Here is a 14,735-nt window from a genome sequence, read left to right on the forward strand (position 1 = left end):
TTTAATGTCCTCAAATTTCACTTGAGTAGAATTAACCTTCCTGTTGCAGCAAGTCCAAAGTGGGGCAATTGAGCTAAGTCAACACTTTTCAAATTTTGTTTCTCCCAAATAATTTCAGTTTGTTTTTTCTCCTTCCCTTTGTCCCAGTGAAACATAAAACAAGATAGCAAACAGACACGTGGGACAATATGTCACATGTACAAAAAGAAAAGCTGTAGACTTGTTTCCACCATGTCTACATACTGTATGCCATGTATCATTTCTATTCATAGACTGCAGATTCAGATTTTTGTGTAAATGGGGTATACTGCCATTGTTTGAAAGCACGCACTGTGCAGCAATTAATTTCAAGCCATACTTACCTGGTAATGTTTAGATTTTGGCTATGAACTAGACATACAATTGTTATTTCCTCGAACTTTGAACTTCAGAATCAATACTTTTCCCTGTATTGAATGCACTCACCATATTTGGCTGCAAAAAGCTATTAAACATGGATTATCATGGATGTTCCATAGTTATCTACAGTAGATGTGAAATTCAGAATTACTTGAGTACATGTATGTGATTCATCACCATAACAATAACAATGATACAATGAATTGCACAAATGTAGAATGACCAATCAGGCCATTTCAAACTTGCAGAAGAATAGATATGGAGTGCATTGTTACATGAATTAGATGAGAAATTCAGTTACGGGGGATGGTATAGTTTTGGTTGAGACCTGGCTTCAGGTTTCTAACGTTTTTGGTGAGATGATAAAGAATATGACAGGCCATGTAATTCCAAAAAGAATTCAACCTTTTTTTGATGAAAATTGTTTTTTAAATGGATGAGATATCCAAAACAAAAGATACTAGGAAGGGGGATCCACCTTTTATAAGAGTCGCTTTGTTTTACTTTGTTTTTGGATACCTCAGCCATTTCGAAACTGATTTTTATCAAATAAGCTTTTAATTGTTCTTAGAATCACGTGCTCTTTAGTATTTAGTATGGGAAGTTTCTAATTATCACACAAAGAGTTAAAAGCTAAATTTCCATCTCAACCAAAACTTTACTCTTCCTTTAAACTATTGTTTATTCCTGTAAATCTACAATAATACAATAATTCATTTCCCTTGATTCAACAGAACAAGTATCACTGCACTAATTCTGTTTGCATGGACAGCAAGTCAGCACTTTTCTTGATTCTCAGGCAGTACATTTGATGCACATTACATGTTTGACATATCGTGCATTCCTTTGCAACTGGTTAAATTTTCACAAATTTAATTGAGTACTTCTTGTATTGAACAACATGCCAATGTAATGTTTCTTGTAACATACACAATGCACATTATGTTTTCTAGGCAGGAAGAACCACTATTTTTGCTGCATCTGAATAGGAGAAAACACCTTGTCTTGCTCTTCTGTGGTTCAGAGTCGTGAGTTTAACCAAGGAGGTTCAAGAGATGGAGTAACAACAGTGTAATTCCCTTTGATCCCATGTTCGAAGCCGCCGCTCAAAAATATTTGAAGCATGTGCCAAACAGGATCTGCCGCGCAGATATGAAGACAATATTGACTCGTGTCTCCTTGCATAATCACCAGCCACTTTCAAAGGAAGATATGTCTTTGTGATGGCGATTACTTTTCGCATATCCCTTCTTATAAAAGGTAGGTGGTACAGACACGAGGATGCGCGAATAAAAATTGAGCAAAAAATGCTGAAATAAAGATGAAAATTACCCGACTGGGCATACCCGGGCACTAATCTGATATATCTATCAATAAAGAATTATACTTGAAGATTATTCCATATTAGTTTCATTTGTGGAAATCAAGCGGAAAAGTGATCAAACCAGTTTTCCAGGAACAGTTTTAAACATTTTCACATGGTACAGCTCTGATTTACACTTTGGCACAAATTTCTGGACGGAATTGACTTTTGTTTTACATGCTTTATCCTTACGTGAAATTTCATTTCATTTAATAAATAAATAAGCAAAATATGGCCAACATTATGATAACGTTCAAAATGAATCTTCAGATTGCTCTGCAAGACGGCGGTGTCGAATATCGATCATCAAAGGCACAAGTGCACCTGTCGAATTCTTTTGTACATCAATAGAAATCTTACAACTGTTTGAATAATTACAGCTAGTTGGAACTCCATGTATAAAACCTCCTTGGTTTAACCACTCTCAGATCTGTTGCACAAGTCTCATTACCCAAAATGTTATGCTCACGCCAGGAAGGTGTTATAGATGGAGAAGGAACTACATACGCTCTCCTTTGAAGTCATGCTCGGCACCGCCAGGAAGTTATGCGCTTAACTACAGGTGGTACCCAGGTGCTTTGACAAAAATGGAGCATCTCAGTAATCAGGATGCGCACTCTTACAGCGGGAAGGACCTCCCCCTGCTGCTGTTTGCACTCTCTTTCAGTGCGCTTGCAACAATGAGTGCAAATGTGTTGAATTATTAGAGCATTCAAAAGCAGAATACAGTGTAAAAAGTCCATTTTGAATGGCAAAAAGTAGAAAATTATGCCCAGAGGCTTTAGCAGAGTGCTGTATTTGAAAACTTAGAAATGACAGGTTAACTGATAGGAAACCTACATGTGCAAATGTGCGCATTACAGAAATATATTTTAAAAGTTTTCAAGAGGACATAATTTCCTTTTCATTTTGATTTGCACACTACAAGATCAGAAATACATGTTTATAACTTTGAATTCTTTCCTGAACTGTTCTACACATATGTATTCAATCAAAATTTCATGTTGAAATGCAGCTTGTACGTAATTCAATGAAATGCAAAATTTTTCCTTCAGCTCCATATCTTGTCTTGGAATGAGAGCCTAGCCAAGCATGACTTCAAAGCATAAATGAATTCTAAGCGTCCTAGTGTAATGCTTTAGAACCCAAACATGTGTTTGGATGGATTACGTAGAGTTGCCACTCCGTCTATAACTCTTCCCTGGCCCACACAAACTTGCCGTATACAAAACCAATCATTGCATGTGCATTCCTGACAATCCTGGGCTGTACCAAATTCTTTTAAATTGTTTTTTCACTCAAGTGTACTGCAGAGAGGGTCCTTTGCCTTAAACAGATTGTATAATACATCTCTTTCCTCTATGCAAAAAAGAAAAAAAGAAAAAGAGTTCCGTTCTCCTTCCTTCTCCTTTGCAGAGACAGAACAAGGTGAACACTACTTAGTTTGGCTCAATGGCAGCCACAGTGCCACAGACATTTGCAATGGGACCATCGCCTCACCGGGATTTCCCAGCATGCATCTGTCGCAGGCTGCAGCCACACACACCTTCCATCTAGGCCACCGCAGTCCACGCGGTCGCATCAAGCTGGACTTCAGCGACTTCTTTCTTACGCCTCTCGACAATTTTGTGGACTGCGGCTCCCCTTATGGAGACTTTGTAAAAGTAAGTGTGTGTGTGTTGAGTTTCCCAACTTGCGCAAATGTAGTGAGTGTAAATAAGGTCTACAGTGTACTTTTGTTAGAATGAACACATTCAACAAAATTTTGATTACAACAAAGTGAAAGCTCAGGTACCTAAATTGTTATTTACATATTTTTATAAACTTTTTTTATTGGGCTATCAATAACATTTTTATACAGTGAAGGAAAACTGCTGGTCCCAAGGACTTTGTTATAACGGGAGTTGTCTGTGGTGCTTTTGAGAGCAAGCAACAGTCATTGAAATCCTTGTGTTAATACTGAAATGAAGTATGTGGCACCTCTAAAAATTCATTCCTAAATTGTTCTTACAAAAATTCAGCTACAGTGGTAAAGCTGGTAATCATTGTATGTGGGTCAGCAGGGCATGAAATAACTGCAAACATTTGAAGGTGCCTGTATTTTTGAAAGAAATTTAAAAAATACAAACTCATGCTCTCTTTACATCTGGAAAAAAAGGAGAAAAATATAACCTCCTTGGATTTGGAAACTGATATCACTTGTTGACACACATGTGCCACAGCGGCATCTCCCCAACAGCTCTGTCCAACTTTCCTTCCTCTGGACGTGTCATTGTCGGCAGCCCTTGCTGTCCTCGTAACCCAGTATGATCAGCTTTCTGTTGTTGTTTCAATTGTTATGACAACCTTAGTGACAAGAGCTAAAAACAGTGGGACATTCCGAAAGCCGGGCTGTCAGGATGTCAGCTCTGTTTGACCCAGTTACTATGGGTGCATGCAACAACAACACCATCAAAACCAAACCCCACACACACACACACACACAAAAATCAACTAAACAATTTACCCTTGGGGGTAAAATAGGAAGAAATGGGTGAAATTTCTAGTCATCATAGGGCTGTTGTGTTGGAAAATACCTTTGAATTTAAATACATTACTCCATTTAATGGTGGGCAATACTTCCTGGCAAAGGGACAGCAGCATACCATGCTAAAAAAGAATGCAATGCCGGCCTGCCAAAGCACCTCTGGGGAGAAGGCACAAGGATGCATGGATAATGTTCACTGTCTGGTGAATCATTGATGTATCTTTGAAGAAACCATATCCTCCTTGCATCACACCCTTTGAGGTTTGTTCCAAAAGTCTTCCTTTTTGTTCTTGGTTCAAGGACAGTTAGTTTTTAAACTCCTTACTGCTGTGATCAGATACTATCCTTCAAGCATGGCTAGTTCACTCAAAGTATTGTAAAACATTATATTTTTGTGAATTGGAGCCGACGGCCTTTTTCGCGGCATGAAATTTTCGCGAGTTGCCTCTAACATTCAATGCATATACAATGTAGTGTAGACAAGAACTTGCACGTGCATTTTAATTTCGCAAATCTTGGCTCTCGCAACATTCGCGAAATCAAAATGCACACAAACATTTCTCGTTTTACAGTAATTTTGAGTGACATGTTTTTGGGTAGTTCATGTATTTATTTATTTATTCATTCATTTATTTATTCATTCATTTATTTATTATCTGTTACATCATCTTTAGATCCCCCTTTCAAAGAAAATACATTTGGAATTGTACATGAACCTTTGATACGACTTGGTAATCATGGGTCTCTTTTTAAAATTTAATTTGACTGTCTGTCAGAGCAGAACAGAACGGCAGTGAACAGTATTGGTTTGCTTTTAAGTGAACAGGGAATGTGTGAATAGGCAGCTCAGAATGTTACTTCAGTTCACAAGTCTGCGTATAAAATATTCATCCGATGCTCCCGAGACATTTCACACTGGGGAGATCACCGAATCTTCCTTGCACCACCAGCGAAACCTCCCGGGGTTTGCACCGTATCTTTTATCACAGATCCAAACCATCTTAGTACTTGGCAGAGAAAAGCCACTAGGTCTATTGAAAACCTGATGAGCAAGGGATAATGTGCTGTGCATGGTGGCGGCTATCCACAATTGCCAAAGTTCACAGATTCACCTTCAATTTCTTCCAGATATAGGGCAAGTTTCTGTTAATTTAGGTTTCTTCTTCTTCTCATTCTTCTTCTTCTCATTCTTCTTCTTCTTCTTCTTGTTGGTTTTTTGTTTTGTTTTATTTATTTCAATATGGTTTTAAAAAAACCACTATCAACCTCAGGGCTATTTTTCAGTGAGTCCGTATACACTGTGTATCAATTTACATGGTATAAAACAACAAAATATAATACAAAACAAAAGATAGCATTCACAACACAAGGAGCATAGTGACAAAACAAACACTACAATAACAAAGCCTGATTAAAGTAAAAAAAAATCCTATACATACAAAAAAAATACAATATCATCAGTTTTGTTACATTGAATCATATTGATGGGCAGAGCCGCAGAAAAAAAAGTAGTCTAGACAAGATTCTTCTTCTTCTTCTTCTTCTTCTTCTTCTTCTTCTTCTTCTTCTCCTCCTCCTCCTCCTCCTTTTCTGACATATTCAGTATTGGGGTGGGGGAAACTAAGAATCTTAAACTTGTGCATCTTATAGGCTCTGCCAGCATCAAAAAGCAACAGAATAAGAATATTGTATTGGCTGTGAGGAAAGGCTGCAACATCCTGCATAATTACCCTGCTATGTGCCAACTCGATGTGAGAAGTGATTTGTGTTTTAGATTGTTGATCGTCAGTGATTACCATGCAATGTCGCTTCAAGCTAATCATGTTACAGCACAAATACACTTCTTCCATGTATATGCGTATATATATCTAGTCACAATAAAAAAGTAATAACCTTTTCCCCATCATGAATAGTATATTAACTTTTTATCAAAAAGGCTTTGAGCAAATTAAGTAAGCAGGGTGTTTTTACACTATTTGACCAAGTATCTTCTGAAAAAGAAATTGATTTGTTAAGTTTCTAGTATATTTGTTCAATTGCTATTGTTATATCATCCTTCATTTGACCCCCCCCCCACAGTGCATTTTAACAATTCTAGAGTTATTTAAAGACACACATATGTTTACATTATGTGTCTATATTGCTGAGCGACATTGAAAATACCCAAGAAAGCTTTATATAAGTGCTCAGTACACAAGTTCATTGATCACAGAATCCAAATGTGCTCCATTCCCCAGCCAATCAGTTTTTCCAATATATTTCAAGGAATGAACATAGCCCCCCCCCCCATAGAATCACATAGTATTTACATGTTGTTTACCATTTAATTCTCACTCTGTATACACGCACAAATCACCCACATTCTGTTCTGATTTTGCTGGAGTCACTGATCAAGTATAATTAGTTTGGATGCACACTTTGACTGAGCGACCTCATTAAACCCTGTCCCCAGTTTGTAATGTGTTGCTAGGGGAAGCCATAGCAACACATTCTGCAGTCCCCGTAAGATATCCTCCCAACAGACCCATGTATGCAACTGTAGGGTGCCCAGTGCTCAGACCTTGATGAATGTACCCCATTTTTCCTGCTCCATTAGTTGCTCTCCCAGAGAAATGGGGCGATTTGCCTGTGAGAAGAATAAAAGTCTGTCTCTCAGCAGGGAGCAGGGAGCCTCGCCATCACCACAGTAAATGGACCCCGCTTCCCATTAGTACGGGCACCCATCTAGGGTAGACCCCTTCTTGTCAAGTGAAGGGGCCAGGGTTGGCTCTTGAACATGTGTGCATTTTACAAAGGCCTGTTGGCACCACATGTTATGCACTTTATACTGTGGTGCTGCACCGAGCTTTGCGCGGTGTGTCCCAGCATCAGTTTGCATTTATAAAGAGTAGAGCTCATCAAGAAAGAAGAGGTTGATGAAACTTAGTGCTGGTTAAATCTTAATTTGAGTGCTCTGTGTGTGTTCATGTTTGCTGAACTCTCTTGTAAACTGATGGCTATTAGATTTTTGGTATGATCACACTTTATATGCAGTTCAATTTTTTTCCCTGAAATGAGCTTAATGACATGTGTTTTCCATGTCAGCACTTTTCCCTTATTTTTCAATCCATAGATTTTGTACAGTCTGAATATGAAATTGCCAAGCTTTATCTTTGTTCAGTTATTAGTAACATGAAGTTTCATTTGCATTTAAGTAAGTGCATGCATGTGTGATTACTTTGTTTCTTCTCTGCATTTAACCGGTTGAGGACGATTGTTTTTGCTACAAGACGCATTTCCCATAGACGCTTGCCCGAGTATACTTGGGACTCGTCCTCAATAGGTTATTGAGCATTTTAAAGCTCCAATGCATCATGGTGAAGAATTACATATTCATATGTTTGCATCAGTTTGAAAATAGCTTTGATCATTTAAAACCTCCTAATTAATTCAAGCCTTTAACCCGTTGAAGACGAGTCCTTGGTTAGGGACAGTGATTTTCCGCGATCGCGGAAAACGGACGGAAAACGCGGAAACGGCCTTTTGAAACGGAAAAAAATATTCCACACGGAAAATCACGGAAAATCACTTTTTAACAAAATAAAACACATAAAAGTAAAAATAAATCCAACAGAAGCTGTGAATTAATTATTACATGTCCACAATATTCACAGACTGCGGAAACTGAGTTTCTAAGCCAAGTTGTGTTAGTTGCAAGTTCTAGCGATGTCTAACGGCGTTAGATCTAGCGATGTCACGATTTCAATAACTGTTGAACACTTACTCAGTTTGATCCAACACCAACAATCATAACCATAGAAGAAAGTCCATTAATATTCCAAAACACAATGTGTCTCGCCGAATAATGTGTGATGATAAAGCCAGTATTTTGGCAGTAAAAGTAGCGGCAACAGAATTAGAAACTGTCTAACTGTCTAACTGTTTTCTGCTCGCGGTAAGCTGTCAGCAGGTGAGTGGAGTGGTGACTTGCTATGCCTGCCTAGCCTGCTATGTCGTGTGTAGAGCACAGCGCACAATGCATGATTCAGGAGAGAAGAGTGATCGAACTCCAAGTTCACGCAGAAAAAAGAAAAATCCCACGATGCCAAGGTGCCATGCCAGATCAACTGGCATGGGTGGGGTGGTGGGTGGAGAGAGAGAGACCAATCAACAGAAGAAACCGCGCGTACTGGCGCATTCTTGGAGGTCATGAACTGTCTGGGGTGTTGGAGATGAACAGGGAAAGGGGCTGTTCCCAGGCCCTCTCTCCAGTCAAGAAATTGACACGCGCGCGCAAATTCTTCTGCCAACCAGCCAGCTGTCGGAATGTGCTTTGAAGTTTATGGCAGCCTGGCCTGGCTGGCATGAATGGGTGTTGAGTTTCAATCAATATCTACTGTTGTTTTATATTTGTATTTGAACATGTCGTTTCACCTGACAGAAACACGGAAATCGGGAAGGTGTAGGGGAGAGGTTTTTGTTGTGTTGCAATGTGTGTGTGTTTTCCTCGGTTTTTTTTTTTTTTTTGGGGGGGGGGGGAGGTGGGGGTGGGGACCGAGGCCAGAATGGGGAAAGATCAGAGTGAAATGAGTGCTAGTTTCTTGTCTGGATTATTGACTGAAGAAAGATAAATTGATTGTTCCTTTAGTGCTGAAAATTTTCATCTGTTTAGACCTTCTGAAGGAATATAAAGACTTGACTAGACAGTATACACTGTAAGTCACTTGACTAGCAAGTCAAGAAAGAGGACATTCATAATGATAGTTGTTGATACTGCAGGCCAGGCTTTGATAGTGATACACAAATATGTACTGTCCCACGGCATGATTAACTGGATTACAATGTATTGACTGAAGAAAGATTCAGGTAGATTGATCGTTCTTTTAGTGCTGAAGTTGTTATCAACACTGCTTATTAAACTGATTATCATGTATTCTGTTTGCAGCTTCTAATCAAAGGAATAAAAACACTTGACTAGCATAAAGTCACTAGCTGAGACTCAGAGACTTATTTTACTTTGTATTTTTTTTTTAATTTGTAGACAGCAGTGTAAACAGTCGTGTAAACAGCAGTGTAAACAGCCCTCTTTATCATCGCCATAATTAACCTTGCAGATTTACACATTATGCAATACTCTTCGAACATTATCACTGTGGCAACCTATTTGTTAAACCGCCATTTGGCAACCTAAAAAATCTATAGGTTGTCCGGCTGGCAACCAAGGAAAAAAGTTAAGTGACAGCCCTGTGCATGTTTTGACAGTCGAAATAAATAGATTGTCATACTGATGTTTCATTTCATTTGTCTTCATGGGTGTGTGGTATGTACAGAGGTTGGAAATCATCAGGTATACACTATGCATAACATGTATGAATGTATACACGATTACAGGTACACAAACTTCAAATAGCAATCATTTAATTTTTGTTCATTTTTGCATGCAAGTACATGTAAACGGAATTTGCATTTTTTGTATGTACAATTCATATGGGAAAACGGAATTTCCGTTTTTTCACCATGTTGAAACGGAATTAATGATTTTCTGAAACGGAAAAGGCAATTTTTTGAAACGGAAAATCACTGCCCCTACTTGGTATACTCGGGCAGGTGTCTATGGGAAATATTTGTTATAGCAAAATCAGTCCGTCCTCAATGGGTTAAGTAAAAACTTGGAAGAAAAAAAAATCAAACTTAGTTTTCAAATTTCTAGACTGATAGGAATTAATCAATCAAGGGATTCTATTATGCAAAGTGGTTAGGTTTCATTTTCTTTTTTTTTTTTTGGGGGGGGGAGTGGGTGGGTAAAGTCTTCATTCTTTGCATCAAAAAGAAATATGATAAGAATCTCGAATGGACCAAATGTTATGTGTAGCAGTAAGGTCAGTAATGTCCTAGTCTGGATGTGTGCAGATGAAAAATATAGAGTTTTTGCAGTACTTATTTGCAATGGATTGTGCTTCTATAAAGTGACTACATGTATATGAAGGAAACGCATAGGCCTACTAATTAAGATGCAGGTATTGAGTTAAAAGGCTGCCGTACTGAAGGAAGTCAAGACACAACCCTCTGCCCGAAATGAAAAGCAAAAAGAGGAGATTATTAGTACATCTCAATTTGATACCACAAAGCAATCAAAGTCTGCGAATTTCCTCAGGCTGTTAAAAAGAGATATTGCTTTCCTGACCCGGTCTTGTGAATCCCATCACGCATCAGGACGAGGCCGATTGCCATGCAGTTACCAGAGATTTTCATCATATTTTTGCCCCTTCATTGCTCTGAATTCACCCACGGTGTGCCAATATGAGCTCAAGCCGGCATTTTGCACGGCCACCCTGAATTATTAGATTGTCGTCCTCAGCGGCGGCAATTCAAAAGAAATTCCTCATTATAAGCTACCAGTTTTATTTTTTTCGCGAGGATATTGGGTGGACATATCTTTATATATATATTTCCTCTCTCTTTCTCCCGGCTTCTTTCCCCTCTGTGCATGCATGTGTTGTGTATCTTTTTTTCTCTCTCTCACCCATAGTCGCTCTATCTGTTTCTCTTTTAGTTGTCAGCCAGGAATGACCTGAGTTGCTATAATTGCTACAGGATTACAGAAAAAGCCTCACCAGTGCTCATCTTGTTTTCCTATCTCTTCACCAAGGCTTGTAAGGACCCATATCCTTCAGCTGAGGGAGAGAGAGAGTGAGAGAGAGAGAGGTAGAGAGAGTGAGAGAAGGGAGAATAATGTGTTTGAGATGTCGAGAGTGTGTCTGTCCCTCAGTATGAATAAACCTAGAGGAATAACGGTCTATAAATGTTTTGTCTTGATATAATGTTAGCTATGAGGGAGGTGAAACCCCAAATTGCCAATTTCCCTGCATTGATCATCATGAATGATGGGTGCTGTACCGTGACAAGATTACTGCACAATGTGTTCATATTTTGAAGATATTGCAGTTGTTGTGATTTCCTCCATTTGGTGCAGCAAACTAGTCAAGGAAGTAATAGTCAATGGTAACATTACTTTTTTTTTTCATTTTGCTGTCAATTAGTGTATAACCAATTGTTCTTGCCTGTGAAACCTATAACACACACACAAAAAAACTCAAGGGCTGGCGGAATGGGGGGGGGGGGGGGAGCCAAGGGGGCTCGTCCCCCTCCCCCCCCCCCCCCCACTACTTTTTTTTTTGCACCCGTACATAGGAATACATAGGAAGTTTTTGTGCTGAGGACCTTTTTTCTTTTTTTCTTTTTGCATGTCAGCTGAAGAAACCCAGAAGTGGCACCAGCCGCCAAAGTTTTGTTTTTGTTTTTTGTTTTTTTGCTTGTTAGCACATGAAACTCGGAAGTGCCCCCCCCCCCCCCCCCCCCCCGCACTTTTGAAAAAGTGGCGCTGGCCATGCACACCCACAAAATAGAAAACTGTCAAAATCTTACAAAACTGTAGTGAGTCACTGGTGCTGAACTAAATCAATGTCAAAGAATGGAATACTCTTAGGGAGTGGGGTTCTGATAAAAGAAGGTAAGTAGACAACAACAGATCAGTCAAAGTTTGTGTTAAATGTGATCGTGAATTTGTACATGTATTTTGTTTGTTTGACACTTTTCTTTTTCTCCTTGCACATTGTAATTCAGTGTTCATTCTCATGCAAATCTAGTAACAGTGTATTAAAAGTACTTTGCACATTATAATTTTCTTAGTCAGCATTTTGTCTTCAATGTAGCAATGTTATATTTGGTAATATGATGCTATGTACAACAACCACTGAACAGGATTTCTTTAATGAAGGATATAATGAATGTTGTTATTATTGTTAGTATTTCTGTAATCACTGCTATTATAACAATATTTCTCTTTATACAGAGCATGCATAGGAATAAAATATCTCATGCAACAGGTAGCTGAAATTTGAAAATTGTGTCTGTGTGTCCTGGGATTGCTACATGTGTATAAATATCATTTTCTACCTAGTCTTTCATGACCTTGCCCATCAAAAATTACCTTTATTATAATAATTGGTATGTCTTATTAAAGAATGCAGTGATTGACAACTACCCTACTATGAGTGATTTCATTACGTACATAGATCTCAATGTACTCACTGTTTCAAAGCAGACATGCTGAGCATCTGAGCCGCTTAGATGTAAACCAACAAGAATGTACAGTCCTTGTAGAAACAGTTAATTAAAGGGAAAGTTCATGCTAGTATTATGTTGCTTTGTAAGAAAACAGAAAAATCAGAGAAGTGGATCAGTGAAAATTAGGAGGAAAAATCAGACCCACAAAAAATGTTATATAGGTCTACTGATAAAGGTTTGAGAGTTTTTAAAGCAAATTGGCAACTCCGTGTGACATAGGTGTTGAGCAGCTCCCCTTTTGTTTTATATGAGAAATTCACTAAATTCCATATTTCTTAAATATTTTGGAACAGACAGAACTTATCTGATGAGGAGGACATGCACAAACATGTTACTCTTACTATTTACCAAAAAAGATCTGAAGAAGTATTCATCAATTTTTCCCCCAAATTTTCACTGATCTACTTTGTTGACTTTCCTGTTTTTGTATAAAGTAACATTGTATCACAATTGAATTCCCCTTTAATGTAATGCCCACCTGTTGCCATATTTGTTGTTATATTCACAAGTTATCATAGATGTGTAGTGCACATATTGTATGTAGTGATCCCCTACATTCCTATGCATCCTTCTCCATAAATTTTGCTCCTGTAAACAAACTCAGGAGTGTGATTTTTTGTATACTTATTCTTTTCAAGGTATGAAGAGAAAGTTTATCCATTCTGTAGCAAAAGTAAAACAACTGGAAAGAATTTCAATTTTTTTAATGGCCTAAAATAATTGTCTTCATTGTTGTGCCCACACACACCACCCATACATACGAAGATTTTCTTTGATTCAAAGACTTTGTTGTCTTCAAAATTGTATACAGAAACAACTGTTAGTGCGTGGACAAAAGTGTCATCGTCAACAGAAGAGATATTGAAGTACACATGCATTTGCAGCGAGTACGCAAATTGAACACTAGAAGCATGCATGGCGGGGGGGGGGGGGGAGGGGGAGGGGATGAAGGGGGGGGGGGGAGAGGTAGGGATACTGCTTTTGTGGAGGATGCATGCTGTCCTTGTTGGTATGTTTGTTTGCCATCAAAAATGGCTGCTGCAAGGACTCTTTACTCTCGGCCGGGGAAAAATCGATGTCTCCAGTGTCTGTTCGAAATGGAACGATTTGTTCCTGGCAGGGCCAGGAGGCAAATTTGATCAAATAGTGTCCATCTTATGCTGATTATATCTGCCTCGCTCCTGCATTTTCCCCGTTTTCGGTCTGTTTCTCTGGACATGATATATCGTGAGGGGAGAGGGAGACAGAGACAGAAGGATGGGGGGGGGGGGGGCGTGGGGGTGGGATGGTGTGTTAAGGGAGTATGATCACTGTCCCATGCTGTTTGCTGAGTGCAAATGCATGCAAACAGAGTTGTGTGCAGGCTGTCCTTGCACGCTCCCCTCAAAATTCTCTCAATCAATGCCACCTTGCGTCCATCTCCCTCCGGTCTCTCCTATCTCCTTTCCCCCGACATTCTAATATGTACATTCTCTCATCGTCTCCAACAGCAAGATTTTTTTAGTGGTATTGATTTTACCCCTGGCCACATTTCCATTGATTTCCATGGACTAATTGTAATGAATACGCTCTCTCTCGGGATCCATATTTTCTGATCGACACTGATTGCAGGAATTGATTTTAGTGCATGGAGATGAGCATTGCTATTTGGCTAATGGCTATGAAAGAAAGCACATGAGTTTTACCATCATGTTCCAGAAGATCTCCTCTGGCACTTAACCCATAGCTTTTAGGAAGTGTGCGTGTTGCTTACTATGTTCTGTGGGACATGCACCACCTGGGAGGCAAGAGGTTAAACAGACGTCTTTATTCTCCAGATGGCAAATGTGACGGCGAGCTGCCGTAATTGCATATTAACTGGCTGTCTGCAACGGCTTTCAGGATGCGGCGAGAGTTATGTTCCACTCCTCGTGTGCTTTCTTGTCTCCTTGCCAACAACTTCTGTCCTCAACAGCCACCCCCAATAGCTTAAAGGGATCGTATAGTTTTGGTTGAGACCTAATGTCAGGTTTCTAACATTTTTTGGTGAGATAATGAGAAACCTCTTGTGAAATATGAAAGAGCGTGTAGTTCCACAAGGAATTCAACGTTTATTTGATGAAAATTGGTTTTGAAATGGGTGAGATATCCAAAACAGAGTGATTCTAGTAAAGTGTGGGACCCACACTTTATTACGATCGCTTTGTTTTACTTTGTTTTTGAATGTTTCAGTCATTCCAAACCCGATTTTCATCGAATAAACTTTGAATTCCTCCTAAAATGGTATGCACTGTACTATTTCGTAAGTGTTTTCTTGGTATCTTGCAAAAAGTTAAAAGCCCAATTCTCATCTCCACCAAT

General features: G+C 39.0%; 1 protein-coding gene across 1 annotated transcript in view; it reads left to right on the forward strand.

The window, feature by feature from the left end:
* LOC139722901 (uncharacterized) overlaps positions 1–14,735 on the forward strand; it is a 40,303-nt gene that overhangs the window by 18,744 nt on the left and 6,824 nt on the right. Inside the window, exon 3 of the mRNA XM_071634182.1 lies at positions 3,179–3,430. Coding sequence (XP_071490283.1) covers positions 3,179–3,430 — 252 coding nt within the window. The remainder of the gene's footprint in view (positions 1–3,178; positions 3,431–14,735) is intronic.

The sequence above is a fragment of the Diadema antillarum genome, unplaced genomic scaffold, assembly GCF_040938485.1.
Source record: "Diadema antillarum isolate AM-2024a unplaced genomic scaffold, OU_Dant_1.0 scf00000176, whole genome shotgun sequence".
NCBI classification, from domain to species: Eukaryota; Metazoa; Echinodermata; class Echinoidea; order Diadematoida; family Diadematidae; genus Diadema; species Diadema antillarum.